Source organism: Nannospalax galili, unplaced genomic scaffold, assembly GCF_000622305.1.
Source record: "Nannospalax galili isolate Female #2095 unplaced genomic scaffold, S.galili_v1.0 scaffold846, whole genome shotgun sequence".
Taxonomy (NCBI): Eukaryota; Metazoa; Chordata; class Mammalia; order Rodentia; family Spalacidae; genus Nannospalax; species Nannospalax galili.
This window is the reverse complement of record NW_008356458.1, coordinates 3379527-3398541: the sequence shown is the minus strand read 5'-3', so window position 1 is coordinate 3398541 and position 19015 is coordinate 3379527. Positions and strand designations below refer to the sequence as shown.

At 42.0% G+C, this 19015-nt stretch overlaps 1 protein-coding gene across 17 annotated transcripts in view; it reads right to left on the bottom strand.

Annotated features, from left to right (window-relative positions):
- The window catches only part of Itpr1 (inositol 1,4,5-trisphosphate receptor type 1), a 376735-nt gene that overhangs the window by 125680 nt on the left and 232040 nt on the right, over positions 1–19015 (bottom strand). For 13 of the 17 annotated variants that reach the window (XM_029556903.1, XM_008854568.1, XM_029556904.1 and 10 more), the window contains 4 exons: positions 16664–16848; positions 12447–12595; positions 11470–11581; positions 6145–6177 (listed from right to left, as the gene is read on the bottom strand). In XM_029556903.1, the coding sequence (XP_029412763.1) occupies positions 6145–6177; positions 11470–11581; positions 12447–12595; positions 16664–16848 (479 nt within the window). The remainder of the gene's footprint in view (positions 1–6144; positions 6178–11469; positions 11582–12446; positions 12596–16663; positions 16849–19015) is intronic. The other 4 variants (XM_029556909.1, XM_017803609.1, XM_017803612.1 and 1 more) reach the window with 1 other exon arrangement.

The following is a 19015-nucleotide window of genomic DNA, read 5'->3' as shown; positions in this document are numbered from 1 at the left end:
TCCTGCAGGAACCAGAGCAGCTACCCTCTAATTCCTTTGCCAACCAAAACCAAAGGAAATGAAGATGGGATGGAGCTGGTGCTTCTTTTTGCTTCAGTCTCCGCTTGTCTCAGTTCTCTTTGTCCAGAGAAGCATTTGGAATTCTTTTACAGAGCCATGGGTCAAACAATATTTATTTCTTCCTGTGAGAACAGGGATTTCTGACTGTACTGGCACTGTATTTTCTCACTAAATGAGTCCTGTGCTTCTCTTAAGATTAGTTCGGCAGCAGAGGATACTTCGAAGCTTGATGAATCACTTTCTAGCCAGAAGGACAAGTTTTAATGTGTTCTCTTTGTGGACCACAATGGAAAGGCCAAGAGTACTGACAGGTGTTATATGACCAGGGTCCCCATGGTCACTAACGAACCTCTTGGGCTTCCACCTACTTACCTGTTCATGGAGCCTGATGCATCCTTGGGAGTCCCTCTAGCTAAAGTATCAAATAATGCTTGATGTGTTTTCAGTAAACTTCAATTCATAAAACCTAACAGCCAAATTCCTTAAATAATGCAACCTTCCAGGATGTAAGATGCTTCTAGGCATGGCAAAGATGTGACCAAACCGGGAACATAACTGGGTAAATGAGCAACAGCCTGCAACAGACTACACCAGCACTTCCTCCTCTGAGGACCACAGTCACAGCTCACTGGGGAAAAAGTGATTTTATGGCAGTTAATCAGCAATTTTGATAAGGATACTAATGAGGCCTTCAAAGTTACATAAATTTAAGATATAATGCTCAAAGTAAAGAGAAGTGTTTGATAAATGGCTGACTTTCTTGTCAGTTATTATTTTACACACAAGGCGAGGATTCAGTGAACACCTTAACAAAGAACACTTCAAGAGTATGGACAGGTCTGAATGTTCCAGATCTTTTTTCTCCCTCCTAGTGCCAGGGCCAGTGACCATGCTGCTGACACCTCTAATTAAAACAAAGTCTCCCAAAGCAACAAGTGTTTAAACAATGGCTCTGAACTGGAAAACCTAGTCCCAGATCAGCTCTTCACAGTGACTCTTGGATCGTATGTGTTCCCAGGATTTTCAGAGATGCTCGGCAAACTGTAACTTAATAGAAAAAGATTCAGAATGACTAGCAAACATTTAAATAGATTGCAAACAGCACCTCAAGTCTGGGCCCTCAATGTCCTTCCTGGGTGAGGCCAATGATCAGAGCATCCCAACTGTGATACCTGAGCAAGCAATGGGATGTTTGCATAGAAGATGCTCTGGTGCTTGCTCTCAATAGAAAAATGCACCTAACACCTTACTGAGGGATGCATTTCTGCTATCAATGAAGAAAACTATAGCTTGCAATTCTTAAATAAAAGAAGCCCATAGACTTCCTAGGGCTGTTATTGCTAGTGTTTGCAATTCAGCACCGGTCCACACCCATCCATCTCTCCAACCATTCCTTTCATGCGTATCTATTAGGGGACCAGCACACAGCACAGCCTGAAAATATCCTTTATACTATCCCCTAACAGGAATTCCTCTCTGCCCCCCAGGCTTCTGCAATCTTCTCTTAAACAGAATGTCTCCACGTGGCCCATCCTGGCACAAGTTGAGCACCAGCCAAGACATGTCTGGTAGATACCAGCACAGTGAAGGGAATTTATGCTTTCTGGCCTCCTAAATCAGCTCTTTTGGTTGTTTATTTCCTTATAACCTCTGGGAAGGAAGCAAAAACAACTGTGAATGGGCTTGCAAACACATTTGCCAGACTGCATCTTTTATCAGCCTTTGAAACCCCTTCATTAAGAGAAAAGAAAGCTTTAAAAGAAAACGGAACCCAAAATAGAAGTTATGTAGCATTTACCCGAACAATTTTAAATATTCACATCTACAAATACGCTTTCCTTTTAACTGTATTTGCTTTTAGAAACAAATAAATAAAAATTACTTGGCTCTAACAATGTAGTCTTCTATATATCTTAAAGAGCGAGTTCATCAGAACTCAGTAGTATGATTTGTTATTTAAAAATGCAATGTGATTTGACTAAATTATACAATTTCAGTCATTCTGGAATAATGTCAGCATTGAAAAACAAAAACAAAAACAAAAACAAAAAACCTCAAACCAAAAGAAAAAAAGCCCTCGGCAGACTCTGCCGCGGTCTCTGTGTGCTCAGAGTAGAGTTTGTTCTGTGGTTGCCAGTGTCTAACAGTAAACAGTCCCGCTGCACTTATTGGCAATTATGGCTGAAGGTCACACATCAGCAGTGAGCCTAAATTCCAGGAAAAAAAGAAGCTCTTATGTAACTGCTGCCTGAATGCTGGCAGGCACCCAAGTCAGCAGTTCACAGGGAAGGAAAAAGTAGGACACCTCTGCTCGGGTTGGACGTCATGAGAACGCCCCCTGAAGGTGAAATCGAACAATTCTAATGGTTTTCTCATCCCCCACCCCCACCTCCATACCCAGCATTTTACAAAGTTCCTTGTCTGTGGCATCTTTTTCATGCAGAGGGAGCTAGAGGTGAGAGAAGTTAAGGACACAAATAAAAGCAGGCTACAGCTACCCTCATAACTAGGAATCTCTCTCTCTCTCTCTCTCTCTCTCTCTCTCTCTCTCTCTCTCTCTCTCTCCCCCTTTCTCTCTCTGGTGCAGTGCAGGAAGGAAAGTTGTTAGCCCTCACCAGAGGCTCCATGTAACAGCAATTCAATGGAGATCATATCTCAAATGCATGCATACAAATGGGCATATCTACTGAACTACTTACTATGCACACATTGCAAACACACCATTTCTTTCCAAGGACACACAGAGGAAACCTAGGAGGACCACTCTGCCATGAGCCACTTTGGCCTGAGCACCTCCTCACAACGGCACTCCACTGTCTAGTTTAAAAGAGTGGGTCCTGTAATCCTGTCTGGAAGCTACACATTTAATTCTTGCTTCACATTGGAAAACACTACTTGGCCTTCTGGCTTAGGTAGAAGTCCCCAGCTGACATTATCCTAATTTTCATGTACTTCAAACATGTCTCTCAATGGACAAGGGTTGTTTTTAAAATATATATTCTGTTTATTATTGTTATTTTATGTGTATGAGTGTATTGCCTGCATGTAAGTGCACACGTCATTAATGCCCGCAGAGGTCAGAAGAGGGTGTCAGATCCCCTGGCACTAAAGTTAATGGGAGATTCCCTTGTTGGCACTGAGAATCAAACCTGGGTCCTTTGCAAGACAACCCTGTGCTCTTAACCACTCCAGCCCCAACAAGGGTCATTTTTACATTAATTTGTATTATTCTTTCTCTCTCCAGCAAAACTATATACCTCAGCATGGCAGACACTGTGTCTATTTGGGGCACACTGTACACAGCACTTAAGCACCATGACTTAAACCTAGTAGGTGTTCAAAAATCAGTGGCAGAAATGAATGCCTTTAGCGTCAGCTGGTGTCTGTTTAAAGCTAAGCATGGGTCAGTGAGAGAGCTTTCTAGGGTGATGGAAACATTCTATGTCTCGATTTGGAGGATGCCTACTCCTGTGTGCACACGTGTAACAATCCATCAAGCTGTACACATACCAAGGAGCAGAAGGGACAGCTATGTAAGCAGTTTCTTTTTCCCCTCATCTGTTCCTCCCATCACCAGTGGACAAGATCAAATCAGGAGGTGGGGATGTAGACTGCCTCTTCACTTGCCAAGAAACAAAAACACAAACAACCTCCTCCTTCCTGGTGTCAAATGAAGTTTTATTCTAGGAGGCAGCTGTGAGGGCCCACACTACACACATTTCTTACAAGGAGTTTATACCTCTGTCCTCATTTCGTCCTGCTTGTCCAGAGTCCTGACAGGGATGCAAGAGGCTTCAAGGCTTTTTCTTTTTTTTTTCTTTTTTTTTCCCACTAAGTTGTTCAGAGCACACCTCTCCTGATATGCTCATCTGGCCTTTATCATCACAGGGGAGTGGCTCATCCACAATGAGGAGATTGCCAGGTGTCAGACAGCTCTGATGCTGTGTTGGGAGCTGTCCCCCACCACACAGAGGGTTAGGACCTGCAGTGCTAGGCGTAAAGCACTGCCCTGACCCCTGGCCAGCAGGAGTTCTCATTAAACATCTGCAGCTTCTACCAGCACATACCGACTGAAGGCTCTGTTTGTGTGTGTGGAGGGGGTGGGAGGACCACAGGAGGTGTGGTAGTTTCCAGAGCAGCACCGATGATAAAGTCCAATCAGTCATCTCTGAGAAGAGGGCCAGAACCAATAGCCTGAGGGACTGGGGACAGGGTGTTGGTGTCCCAGGGTTCTGACGGTTGCCAAGGGCAACGAAGCAGGGGGATCCACAGTTGCTTCCTCAGGGAATTTTCAAAGAATCCAAGTGCCTGCCAGAACATTCTTCTTTTATAAACAGACAGTATTCTATTTCCTAGAGTATAATTATAAACACACCTGCTCCAACTGTGGAATCTTTCCATAAGTAAGCAATAAACTCCCAGCCAGGAGAACCAAGTTGTATCTTGAGCAAGCAAACACATCAACTGATTACTATGGTGCAAACAGTGTATTAATAACACTGCAGACTCTGATGAGGGAGGGTTTTCCTTCTCTGACTTAATCTGTACCTAAGCAAATAGAAACTCTACCTCAATAGCTCAAGGGGAGAAATTTAAATCAGGGAGGCATTTATAACTGTAGGTAGAAACAAGATTATTGAATGGTGCCACATACAAAATCAGCCCAGGCTATTTTTCTAGCATACAAATAACTCAGAAATGGGAAAGTTAAATATGAACAAGGAAAAATGACTACAGTAAAAGCAATTAATTAAGCTGCTGTCTTTCTTTTCCCACTTCTAGTCATCCTCAGAGGCTTGTCTGATTAAAGGACCTATGCTCATGTCTGATTAAAACAGGGACAACTGTGCTTGTATAATTCACTGTGTAGACTTGAGCCAGCACTGTACAAGATCCAGTTGGCCATGTGCTAACCGTGTGGGCTACAACTAGCCACTGTCTGAGCACCACTCCTATGAGACAAAACTCTATGCCAATTGTGTTGCTTTTTGGTTTTAAGTCCCCTGGGTATATCTGAACCATTTATTAAGATCTTTCCAACTATGGTATATTAATTCAAGTGACATGACAATAGATAACATGCTCATTTGGTAGCTATATTTCATCCAAATATAGGTATGGTATAGGGTATTAATTGGTCTACCAAAAGAAAGCGCAGATCTCTAGAGCAAAACAGAAAAATGACTGTAAAAAGTCAAATAAAACTTTGACACAGTATGTGCCATTCATCAGTCAATCAAACCTCAACTCTGTGTATTAATTTCTCCAATTAATTTCTACCATTTACCAACCACATATCCTAGCCTAAAAACATGATGAGAAATGTTGAAAAAGGGACAGAATGGACAATAGGTAGGAGGCTTCCAGATCCCTCAATAATATAGCCACTCACCCGTTTCCTGGAAGTACTGTAATTGCAACTTATTTGATAGATCAATGTAGAAACCTTCATTGGCTGGATCTACAGGTGGTTCTTGCAGAAGAGAAGCTGCAGCTACAGGATATTCCTAATCCCAGGGGTGCAAAGTCTCAACTAGCACTTTGGGATTCACATTTCCTTTTGAAACTGTTTATGTGACCCCCTTACAGGGAATGCTTTGCAACACAGAGACACAGAGAGTAGTGGATTGGGTATGTTGGGGGGTTTTTTGTTTGTTTTTATTTTTTTTTAAATCACTTTCCAACCATGCCAATGCATTTCTCACTCTTTGGGTCAGATGCTTTACACAGAGCAAAGGCCCTTCATGCTAACATCAACCCCAAGCTTCAGGGATAAGGTAACCACCAGTGTTAACCACAGATTCAGTTGGGATTCCAGACAGGGAATGGCTGAAAACTTAAAGCAGTGTAGAAAATCTTTATCTGGATGCAGATGGGATCTCCAAGGACAAATGGTAAACACACTCATGGGAAATGCTAACACAGAAAGGACAGATCCCGCTCGCTGCCAGAAAGTACGCTACACAAAGTCAGATGCTAGACACTACAGAGACCAGAGGACACAGCACGTGGCTAACTGGAAGGGTGTAATGGAAACACTACCATGGGACATTAAAAACAAAAAATAACCAACAAAATTAGGACCTCAGCATTATCCAATTCATCAATGGAAATTTGCTGGAAAAGAAAAAAGGGGGGAGAAAAAAGAAAGAAAGGTTAGTAAGGAAATATAAGCAGTTAAGTGTTAGAAATTTGCAAATGTACACTTACACCTGGCTATGTCACCTTAAAGCACTGTTCACTGGTGACTGTTTTAAAGAGTTTGGGTACTGCAGACACTGCCACAGCTTGGAATGACATGTGCTCTGGAACAAAGTAAGTTCTAGTCTGTTCCATGCTTTATTCCCATGCCAGGCACTGAGCCTCATGAGTTCATCAGCCAAGTATTCAGATAGCCTTGCACTTGATTATAAACAGGGGAACTTGAATTGAGGAGAGTTGAGAGCCAGTTCCCCAAGCCCTGATTTTAGAAGCAGGTAGGAGAGAATAGGGTAAAAGACAAAAGTAAGATTAACTCATTTGACCAGAAAATTCTTTCTGTAGGTTCACTTCACAGATTTACTGCAGGGGGTTGGGGTTGGGGGGAAGCAAGAGCCCAAAATGCAGCTGGGCTCTGTCAGATTCAGGATTAACTTCAGGAAGCAATGAGACCAACATGTCCTAAAGCCCAGGAGCATGGATGACTGAGAGTCAACATTTGCCCCAGGATCCTCAGTGCCAACTTCAGTGACATTAGTAACATGGGATGTGTTAGTATCAACTTAAAGGGAATTACAAATTATAAGAGAATGATCTGCTGGTTCAAGGATAGCTAGCTGGCTGATCCTCAAGTATTTGTATTAGGCTTCATTAATATTTAGTTCTGAAGAGTGAGGAGGCTGTTAGAAACTCTAGCATCTAGAAAGACCAATCCTCTATTCATCTAGAAACAAGATGCTTCAGTGATGACAGAGGGCTGACAATTTGTAAAAAAATGAAAAGTCCAGCATTACCAGAGGCTGGGCTCTCTCTAGAACTAAAACAGCACATGCTATTCAGAAGAGAAAATGCAATGTTAAATAAATTCTGAGATATTCTTTTACATTAATTCCTGGCCTCTGAATTTTTTCCACAGCTCTTTGGCTCTTTTCCTAATAAACTTAAACCAAGAACAGCTTAATTAAAAAAAAAAAAAAAAAAAAAAAAAAACCTACGGTGAACTACAGAGTGGCCAATACATAAGATAAACTGTGCTCCTTTTCCAAACAAAGCCAAGGACTGCTAAAATTTTCTGAGTTATAGAGAGAGTTTTATCCCTAAAGTTGTATCTCTTTGAATAAGCAGGGTAGGAAAACACTGGAAGATTCATCTCAAAATTGTTTCCATGACATTTTGGTGATAATTCCTGAAGCATTTCTTTAGTTTTTATTTAACAAGGACTAAAGAAGAGTATACATTGCTGGTTGCATTCTAGGGTTATCGGAAATGAAGATAACTGTTGTTTGATTTCTAAGTGATTGCTATGATATGGAGAGGGCTTGAGTACCCTCCAGGGTTCATGTACTGGAAGTTGGACCTCACTGGTGACTTGTTAGTAGGTGGTGAGGCCTGAGGTGGGAGGTGTCCTTAAGTCACAGGGCACTATCTTTGTATGGAACCAGAAGAGTTCCTGTGGGGCTCTGGGTTGGTTTGTTGGTTTTTTTTGTTTTGTTTTGTTTTGTTTTGTTTTGTTTTTTGAGACAAGGTCTTATTCTGTAGTCCAGACTGGCCTAGAGCTTACTATATAGCCCAAGCTAGCCTTGAACTTGACAATCTTCCTTTTTCAGTCTCTTCAAAGTTCTGGGATTGCAGGTGTGAGCTGAGAGCTGAGCTAGGTCTTCTGAGATCAGGCTGTTATAAGGGCAAGCAGAGCTCGAAGTTTTTCACTGAATTCCTGTTTCAGAATGTGATTTCTTACTCCAACACAGGATGCTATTCAACATCAAGCCCTCACCAGAGAGCCAGTGAATAGAGCTGCTTGATCTTGGATTGTCAGGCTCCACAGCTGTGAGTTATAAATTTTGTTCATTTATTAATATATTGATACTGGGAATGTGCCTGCTAGGCTACTGATCTACCTTCTTTTCTTTATAACATAGTCTCCCTCAGGTATTTCATTGTGGTAATGTCATGGTAACATAACAATAGTGATTCATCCCGTTTCTACCTTTGACTTCCTAGATGAGCATATCTTGGAGACAGTGGGCCAAACACTGACTACTCACTATTCTGATTCCTTGTATGGGATCTGCTCAGAACCATGGGTTTCTGATGGCACTAAGACAACCACAGTTTGTAAACTTACCTACTATAAAATGGAGACCTTTTTCAAGCGGGTGACAAACCAGAACTGAGATGATGCCTAGATATTTAAAATCTGCTACATTTAGTGATCTTGGGCATATGTCGCCTATGACAACTTCAATGTTAAGACTACAGGTAAACTTCAAAGCACTCCCAGTGCTGTCCATCTGTTCATTCATGATGCATCGTTGAAGCTAGGTATCTGGAGTGAGACTATCTGGGTTTAGGTCCATGGAACCTTATTCTTCACGGTATGATCCCAAACAACTTTCTGAACCTTTCTATGAATTTTCCCTTGAGTCTAAAAATGGTAGTCTCTATCTCTGAAATTGGCATGAGCTAAGGGAGGAGATATGTTGAGTGCAACAGTTGCCACATTTCAAGAAATCAGTAAATGTTATTGTTGCTAATATCATACCCTAGGAAAATAGGGGTCTATCTGACAAATAAAAAGCACGTCAGCTTTAGAGGGATTCTGGTGTATTTTGATCTAGCTGGTAGCAGAGTTTTCAATCATTTTTTTTTCTTTATGAAAGTAGACCGCAAATAAATACTCCAACATTTTTGAGCAAAGTAATAAAGAACGTTTTCAACTTTCTATTTCTTTTGTGACCTTAATGAAGTCCTGAAGCTGAATGAAAAGTAGAGATGAGCAAAGGCACTCAAGGTCTTCTCAGCCACAGAGATGGCAGCTTAGCAGAAAAGACTCATAAAAAACCAGTCCAGACTGGTGGATACACCATGGGGGAGGCAGGGAAAGGGCACTGCACTGGGCTGTGGGAAGCATAGCCTTTACCCCGTTATGGACTCTCCTTCTACCTTAGGCAGGTGTTTCATCCCAGTGCAGCTGCACTTGCTCACAGTGGGGTGATATCTGAGGCCTCATCCAGATGTGAGTCTATGGCTGTGAAGCTTCATGAGAGGCAGGGAAGAAGGACAGCATCAAACATCCCCAGGTGACAGTCATGGAATAAGCTCCACGCAAGAGGCAAATGGCAGGAAAATCAAGCTGAAAGTAGGGCAGTGTCCTCAGCACCAGGCCAAGGATGACCTCATTACAAAATCAACTCAAGTCAATTGGTTCCCGAGAAGAAGGTTAGTACTTTGGCTCTGGGTCTCTTCTACCCTTGAAAAAGTTGGCCCACCTGTTTACCATGTCTCTTCAGTTCAACAAGGACAGGCAGTAAACCACCAAAAACATCATCAAAAAACCTTGGTGAGACCAAGTCTGTATCAACTGCCAATCTGAAGAAAATAAAATATTTTTGTGCCCTCCACCCATTTTAAAGTTCCATCAAAATGATGGTTAAGAAGCATTTTTAAAGAGTCAAAGCATGGGGGCCAGAAGTTTGAGATATGTGTGATAGGTTTCTAGAATGTTTTCCTTAGTTTCATGGTGTTCTCCATCCTAGTCTGCACTATTTCCATTTTCGTCAAGTGGGGATGACAGTCCCAAGCAGACTGGAAAGAAATGCCATCTTTCCTCCCAGCCCCGTGCTTGGGTGTGACTGATTTGTTCAGCAGCTGCAAAGGGATATGGAGTAAGGACCAGGAAGCTCTCCCAAACCCTGCCATTTATTCTTTCATATGATCTCCATCTGTCTGGCCTCGGCCAGTCTTTCTCCATCTACCCCAACCCCAGGCTTTTTAGATCAAGGACAGGCAGTAAACCATTAAAAACATCATCAAAAAACCTCATTTATATGCCCATGCATATTTCTGTATGATCAAGTCATCACATCATTCCTCACCTAGATTAGGCTCATGGCTTCTATCATTTATATTTATTAGCTCCTGTCTATCAGTTGCTTTTTTTTTTTTTTTTTTTGCCTCCACAAAGTTCCTATTGGGTCAACATTTATTTACTTTTAAAATTTATATATGTTCATCATTTAGAGTGACATTTATGTCTACTTTTATTTGTTTGGTTCTGAAATCATCTCATCTATCCCAGGCTGGCCTGAAACTCTCTCTGTACCTGAGGATGACCATGAATTTGATCTTCCTCTCTCCACCTCCCAAGTGTTAGGATTACAGGTGTGCACTGACACAATCAGTTTTATGTATTCCTGGGTATCGAACCTGGGGGTTTTGTGCACATGAGCCAATTACTCTACCAAGTGAGCTACATTCCCAGCTAGAGTGATAGTGAAAAGCCTCGTGATTGGGGGAAGAGTGGAGGAATGTGTAGTGCATGAAGGGTTGGATACTTTCTGCTTCTGTTTTCTTCTTTACTAGAGGTCTTGCATGAACTAGAAAGCAAGACTGCTGCAGACCTTTATACTCATGATTACTTGGTTATCACCACTTATTCTGACAAGAAAGCTGTGATTTAATTACCAAGGCATCTTCCCAGAGCTGAAAAAAATGAATAACTGGATATTCTGATAGTTCAACGAAATCAGAAACCATTGCTAAAAGTGGCTAGCAGATAATCAGAGAATGTCATTACTACCAGGTAAAGGCTGGTGGCACTGAGGCCCACACCTATGATCCCTTGTTGGGGCTGAGAAAGGACACCAGGATTGCTCTTGCCACATTGTGCCCCTCATAGAGGCACAGGGATGCTCTCGGCACATGCCTCCTCCCAGTATATACCAAGAAGTGTCAGGTCACGGGGATTGTCCATTTCACAATGTCATTCAGAAGTGGTGACGTGCTTGCCTGCCTTACTTCCAGTTAGAACCCAGAGGGAGTTTCTTGAGGCGCTGGAAGGATTGTGCAACGTCTCATCAAAAAGAGGCAAGCAAGCCAACAGGTATGCTTAGCTAGAACCCAAAATTCAGGAATCCAGACTTTGACACACATGAGGCATTCATGTCTCACTGGGTATTTCAATAGGAAAATTGGCACTACTATTTCCTTGCTAAAAGATTATGTGGTGAGTGGTCTGTAAGAGACAACTAGCAATATTTGAGACTTGTAGGGAGATAGTCGTATGACTGAGCTACCATTAGGGACAGGAGAAATAGCTTTAAAAAAAATTAATCAGCCAGAAATACCTGAATTAAGGAGGATTTCCAGAAACCCTCATCCCTCTAGGTTAATACTAGGGCATGATTTGAACATCAAAGTAAAATGCAGTACCTTTTCGCCATAGCCTCTATCTTTAGTCATCATCTCCCTGAGAGTCTGCAAGACTTTAATGCACAATTTCTCTTCATTCTCCTCTAGCAGCTGTTTGGTGTGCTTTATTAACCTGAACAAGGGAAACAGCAGGTGAACTAGCATTCATTTAAAGGCACGTAACAAGAAACTTAGTCTAAAGAACAAATATTTATTAAGGGCTCCCAGGTTAAACACATTTTGAGGTATTGGTTAAGAGCCAGTCAGAGACTATGTCTCAATGCTGACACCTGCTGGTTCGGAACAGCCAACAGGTCCACAAGGCAGGAGCTGGTCACACACAATGGAGAGATTATATGGAGGGGAGAAAACAGACAGAACCCCACTCATAAAGGGTGGCTATTTATCCACTGAGGATTGCTGCTAAAATATGCCAGCAGTGTGTTAAAAAGAAAAAACTCATGAGGATGATGGTTGGGCAAACACACAGTTTCCTTATCCACAGTCTTGTCTTAACAGGAGCCCAGAAAAGTCAAGAACTCCTAAAAGAGACCACCTTCAGGACAAACAACTCCTCTTAAGGTGAAAATCAAATATAAATTCCTAGTCATAGAAACAGTGGTGCCTTTTAGATTATACCCCATAATGAAGAAACTGAAAACACATTAGGAAAAGAGAACAGGGTCATAGTAGGTCTATGACTTCTGAGAGCTGGAGGGTCAGGACATTTTTGTCTGCACCACGGCATATGGTAGGTGCTGACTCACAGCTTGTTGAATGGAAAAAAAAAAAATAAACAAACAGGCCTGCAGTTCAAATGAAAACCTCTCAAAAGTATCAGAAACTAGGATTTCATAATCTGGGAAGGTCAGAACAGGACTCTGGCACTTGACTCTATGAGCATCAAAATTAAGAACCAGGTCAATACTTCCGGACCTCTAGGAAAATGGGATTTATCTGGTCATCCATTGACCACCCCAGGGAGGCAGACTGCTTACTTGCAAATGAAACCGCCACTTTCACATTTCCTCCGGGCATCTGTGTTCTCAGGGAAAAGCAGCTCAGGTCTGTGTAGGACATCCACAAGCACAGATAACTCAGCCTGGACCAGTGGCCTGAGCCGGTCCTCCAGGGCAGAGACGATGTCCTGGAATGAAAGTGTGCCTTGGTCAACAGCTCGGGCAGAAGCAGACCACAGCAAGGTGCAATGCTATTTCTGCCTACAGCATGATGTACAGGGTAGGCTGTGTTAGAGTGCCTTTAGTACTGTCTCGCATGGTTTCCAACTATTAGATATTGCTCAATGGTTACCCAAAGCATTGCCTTCTAGTGCAAAAAACAAAGTACAAACAAATAAATGCCCCCTCCACCCCTTCTGAGACAGTCTTATGCCACTCAAAGGGACCAGACCATATATCTTTAAGGACAACACATGAAAATATATTTAACAATGTGAAAAGATGTTTACAATATGAGTTTTAAAATGGACAAGCAATAGTATGAATTCTATGAAACTTTTTAATGAACAATATCCATATCTAAAAGATGCATACCAATCCTACTGAAACACTACTGGATCTCTCTGGGTGGTGGGATTTCAGGGAATTCTAATATTCTTCTAGACAGTAACACTTGCTAGTGCTAACTCTTTTTAATGAGCATGACTTACATAATAAAGTCTTATAAACATGAGAACACAAACAAATGAACATGCTGTATCATCAACATGCTAAATACATGTACCCTGATAGCATGATGATCTTCAAATGCAAAACACATAGCTGCAGGAAAGGAAAACAGAGAGAAGTTGAAAGAGCAGCAAAACCAACACAACAAACACCATTTAAAGGCAAATGATAGAAAACAGATGAGAAATCATCTTCAAAAGATGCTACAGCCTGTTTTACTGCCTGCTGACTCAGAATTTAACTGGCAGCATACTAAGAATGGGGCGGAGCACAGCATGTTGGAGACTCAGGGGTGGGGGTGGGAGGCTGGTTAAATGGGGGATTCTTTTAAGGATTTTTCCCCCAAGATTTATTATTTTTTAAATTTTATGTGTATGAGTGTTTTCCTGCACGTATACCTCATGTGTGCCTGATGCTTGCAGAGGCCAGAGAGGGCATTGGCATCCCTGGAACTGGAGTTATAGGTGGTTGTGAGATGTCATGTGGGTGCTGGAAACTGAACTTGGGTCCTCTGCAGGAGCAGCCAGTGTTCTTAACCACTGACCCATCTCTCCTGCTCCAAACAAGGGTCTTTTCATATGAAGAAACACTTAACAGGATTCACTTTAATTGCTGACCCCACTGGGCTAAAAAAAAAGAACTGAAGATCTTTTATTCAGAAACTAAATGTAAATCACATGAAGACAGTTTTGGTTTATGTTTAAGAGAATTTATAGAGTGGTAATAGCTCAATCATGTTCAGGACACATGGAAAGGGGATGTATGAATCAGGTCATTTCTCCTTGGCTGGGGGTGGGCGGTTCCAACAAACCATAAAAAAGTGGAATACAACATTCCTTAATTCATGTAACTTTCACGGGAGTAAAGAGGAGGCTCATTCTCACACAGATCTCTGAGGTCTCACTGGTTTCCCTAGAAGTGTCCCCTTGGGGAAAACTGTTCCTTCTCTTTTTTCACTCAGCCCTCTCTCTTCACTCTACATCTTCTCCTCACTCCTTACTAGTCCCAACTCTAGCATATCTTCTTTGTTGACAACATGTACACAGGTAGTTCTTTCACATCATATTCATGTATTTCATGAACTCTTGCATCTTTTGCGAAGTCTGAACTTTACATTGCAATTTATTTGTGTTGCATTGTCAAATGCATGGCATTCAGCAATCAGAGAGATAGACCAACATAGAGGATAAAGCAATGAGTTGGGGTAGTTGCTATTGTTACGGGAGCAGGTGTCTAGATGGAGATTAACTACAGACATGGTCAACTTGTGAGTGAATGTTCTTACGGCAACCTCTGCTGTAGAAAAGCAACTAATAATAACAGGGACTCAGACAAATAATTGAAAAATGAGGATCCTTTTAATCACTGAACAAGTCGTAATAACCAGCATTACCGACCTATGCATTCTATTTAATTTACGAAGAAAATGCACAGTCTAAGAAAAGGACAAGAAACTGGTGTGTTTCTAAGTAGTTTATACAGACTGTGTAGTCAAGAAAACACTGTGTTCACAGAATGATGAGTATCTTACTCCTCCCCTTTCCAAAAGCACAGGAAGACAGGACACACTCCATTAGGAATCAAATTTATTTGCTTAAGAATTCCTTCTACCAGAAGAAAGGCTGCATGCAGACCTTAAGATGACTCTGAAGCTTGTCTAACCTATGCTGCAAGGGCTACAGCCACACTAACCTCCTCAGTCTTTGAGTGTCCCTCATTTGTTCTGTACAAAGGTCTTTAAATTATTTCCCACCCTTTGGTTATTTGAGTTTGACCTTGGCTCAAATGCTACTTCCTCAGCTGAGACCCTGGGCCCACACCCCAGCCCTAGGCCAGCTCCTCATCAGGGTCTTCCAAGCACCAGTCACGTCTCTGCAGCATTTGTCCCTGTTGCCTCAGCATCTGTACCTGTGTACTTAGCTGATTAATGTTAGGGTCTCCTCCAAAACTTGAGACTCTATGAAGGCTCGAGACCACTCAACACTGATTTCACCATTGCATATCACCAGTATCCAGCACAGGATTGAAAAATCAGTGAATTGATTTTGGAGCCTCACAGTGATTTAATTATTTTGCCTAACGATAGTAATTTTTTCTCTTTTTTTTTGGTCTTTTTGAAGCAGGGTCTCTCTGTAAGCCCCAGCTGTCCGGGAACTCACTATGTAGACCAGGCTAGCCTTGAACTCACAGAGATCCGCCTGCCTCTGCCTCCCAAGTGCTGGGACTACAGGCATGTGCCACCACACCTGGCATGATAGTAATTTTTATAAGCATAGAATTAACAATAGGCATCATAATAGAAGCCCTTAAGAGCTTACTACATGATAAGCCAGGCACTGTTCCAAGTGCTTCAAAGGTATGTATTTTCTTATGATGGTCACCATGAAATCCCCAAGTTGACACATCTTATAACATGGTACTGATACCCTTCCCACTGAATGGTGGTATGTATTCCCTCCCTATGAAACTGAGAGCATCTCTGAGGCTGCACAGACCAACAGAGTACAGCAGCATAAATGCCATGTGGCAACTAAAAGCCAGGTGATAGAGACACTAATTGTTCTTGACTTGCCCTTAGAAATGTTGATCTTGAGACTCAGCTGCCATAATGGGAGGAAGCCCAGGCCACACAGAGAGGTTCTATGTACCTGCTTAAGTCAACAGCTACAAGCTGAGGTCCCAGCTGACAACCAGTCAACTGTCAGACATGTGAATGAGCAAAGGCATCACACCGAGTCTAAACACAGCCACTGTCTAACTGCAGCCTCATGAAAGATCCCAAACAAGAAATGCTTTACTGAAGCTAGTCAGCCTTCAGAACAATCAAAGGAATAACATAACTATTGTGATTAGCTATGTAAGACGAAGAAAGATAGAAAACCTTGTCATCTCTGTTAAAACTCGGATCAACCCCATGAAGGAGCTGTTACTAGCATCCTGCTTTAGCAGTTGGGAGACTGAAGCACAGAGAAGCACCTGTCCCAAGGTTAAACCACTCTTAAGCAACAGAGCCCAATTTGAACTTGAACCCAGCCTCTAAGAGGCTTTAGATTATGGAAAAGCACATCTCCATTAAAAGTCAGCAAATAATGTAGCTTGACTGGAATATTCTTCTATTTTCACTTGCCTTGTTCTGACATAAACTCTCGAGGATCACACTTGCCTAACTCACTGATTTGAAAGACTAAATGTTCCTGAATGATAGAAAAAAACCCTGAACTTTGGTTCTTACTCTAAGCATCCTCTTGTAATACCTTAGTAGCTCTTCCTGATGACAGCAGAGTCCGTTTTTTTGTTTGTTTGTTTTTGTTTTTATGTAACCTTTTATACGTAACCTTTAATGACCCCTTCCAGGAGTTTTTGTTTTCTAAGTATCTTTGTATTCCTGGTCTCACTGTCATTCTATTGTAATGTTAAGCATTCATGACACTGACATCTCTGCAGCCAAGCTTGGATGTTTCATGGCTTGAGAAAACAGAATTGGGACAGTCACGTTAAGCTCCACTTCTTTCAGCACCGTGCATTACCTGCAATCTCTCAATGATATTCCGGTAGTCTCTGGAAGCTGCCAGAACAGAGTCTCTACGAGCAGCGTTGCGGGCTGACAACCGCCAGTTCATGGCTGTTTTCTGCACAATGTTGTGGGACTTCAGGAAGAGGTTGTTCACTTGGCTGTCCAGGTCTACAGGAATGGCTATGGCCCGGCTCTTGGCTGCACAAGAAATGGATGATTCATGAACGTACAACTTTCCAGGTGAAAAAGGATGTCCTAGGCATAGGCTCTATTCCCTACCAACTACTGGGCAGATAACAGGAGAGGGTACATGTTATTGAGTATGAGGATAGAGAAGACGCTTTAACTATGCTCTAGGTTAGGATTTCCCAGCATGAATCTAGGAATAAGAGTATTAAAGAACATGAAAAAGGTCTAGGAGATAAAGCTTGGGCAAGACATAGTGACAGCTCAATGTTTTCTCTATGTCTGTTAGTTTGAAATGAATGACTTCTTAGGAATACTGATGTGTTTGTAAGTTTTAAGAATTGACAAGCTGGGCATGGTGGCACATGCCTTTAATCCCAGCACTAGGGAGACAGAGGCAGGCAGAGCTCTGTGCGCTCCAGGCCAGCCTGGTCTACAGTGAGTTTCAGGCCACCTGGGGTTACAGGAGACCCTGTTTCTCAAAAAGACCAACAACAACAACGACAATGACAACAACAACAACAACAGCAACAACAAAGAATTGACAAGGAAGGAGCTGGAGAGGTGGTTCAGTGTTGAGAGCACTGGCTGCTTTTTCAGAGGACCTGGGTTTGGTTCCCAGCACCCACATGATGGCTAGCAACATCCATAACTATAGATTCAAGGGGCTCTGATGCACTCTTCTAGCCCCCATGGGCACTGTATGTATGTGGTACACTACCTACATGTAGAGAAAACATTCATACACATTAAATAAATAAATAAATAAATAAATAAATAAATAAATAAATAAAATAAATAAATAAGAATTGACAAGGAACTTGCTTGGCCAGTGAGAATTGTTTTTCTAAAAAGTATCTACTTTGTTTTTCTATATAACAGCTTATAAAAAGCTGACCATAATAGGAGACAGCATCCACAGTGATGTAAGGCTCTTCTTTCCCCTTCCCGTAAAAGGATAACTCCACTTAGATCATGAGGAAAACATCAGTGAAATCCACCAATTAGGGGCATTCTAAAAGACACCTGACTAGTACTTGTCAAGAGTGTCAAAGAAAAACCAAAACTGTCACAGGCCAGAAGAGATTGGGGCAGACATTACAACTGACTGCAACTCAGGAGTGAGGGTGCACCCCAGCACAGAAAAGGGACACTCATGGAAACATTAATGAAATCTGAACCAAACCTAGAGTTTATCCAGGAGCAACATGCCAATGTCAGTTCCCTAGTTTTGACAAATGTACACCAATAATGGTGGTTGTTGATAAAAAGTTGAGGGTCCATAGGAACTCTATGCATCATCTTTTTAAAACTATTATTTTTATCTTTTATGTGTATGCGTGCATTGCCTGGATGTAAGTGCACCTGTGTCATGAAATGTCTGCGGAGGGCAGAAGAAGGCCTTGGATCCCCTGGAACTGAAGTTAAGGACAGTTGTTAGCTGCCATGTGGGAGCTGGGATTCGAGCTCAGGTCTTCAGCAAGAATAAGCAGTGTTCTTAACCACTGAACCACCTCTCCAGCCCTCTATGCATCATCTTTATAACTCACCTATAAGCCTGAAAATATTTCTAAATGAAATGTTTACTTAAAAGGAAGCTAAGATGAATAATTCTTGTTTCTGTGCGGGAAAACCTCCCCAAACTAAAAGAACCATTTCTTATCTTCAGAGCTTCAAGACACTGGAAGCAGAGCACTCTATTACCTGTATCTACCCAAGAAAGCAACTGCAGCCTTCGGAATGATGCACTGGAGCGCAGTCATTTTTTCAATCTTTAAAAGATATGCAACTCAGGGGTAAAAATCAACAGCCAGTCAATATTTCCTACTGGTTCAATATAGAAAGTAGAAAATTGGGGAGAAAAATATAATACAAAAATACCAAAAGCTGCCGGGTGGTAGAGCATGCAGATCTTTGTGAGTTCAAGGCATTCCTGGTCTACAGAGTGAGTTCAACTCCAGCTGGGGCTACAGGGAGACCCTGTCTCAGAAAGATCCCCCCTCCAAAGCCAGAACACATGGTTTACACTCACTGCAGCTAAAACATCTATGTCCCAGCTGATCTATTTAGGACTGAACAAGATACACAGGACTTCAGGTGTGGGTTTCGTCAGAAGGCCATTCCCAAAAGGTATGAAACTGAATTTCTGGAGTAAAGCCATAAAATTTCACAAGAATCA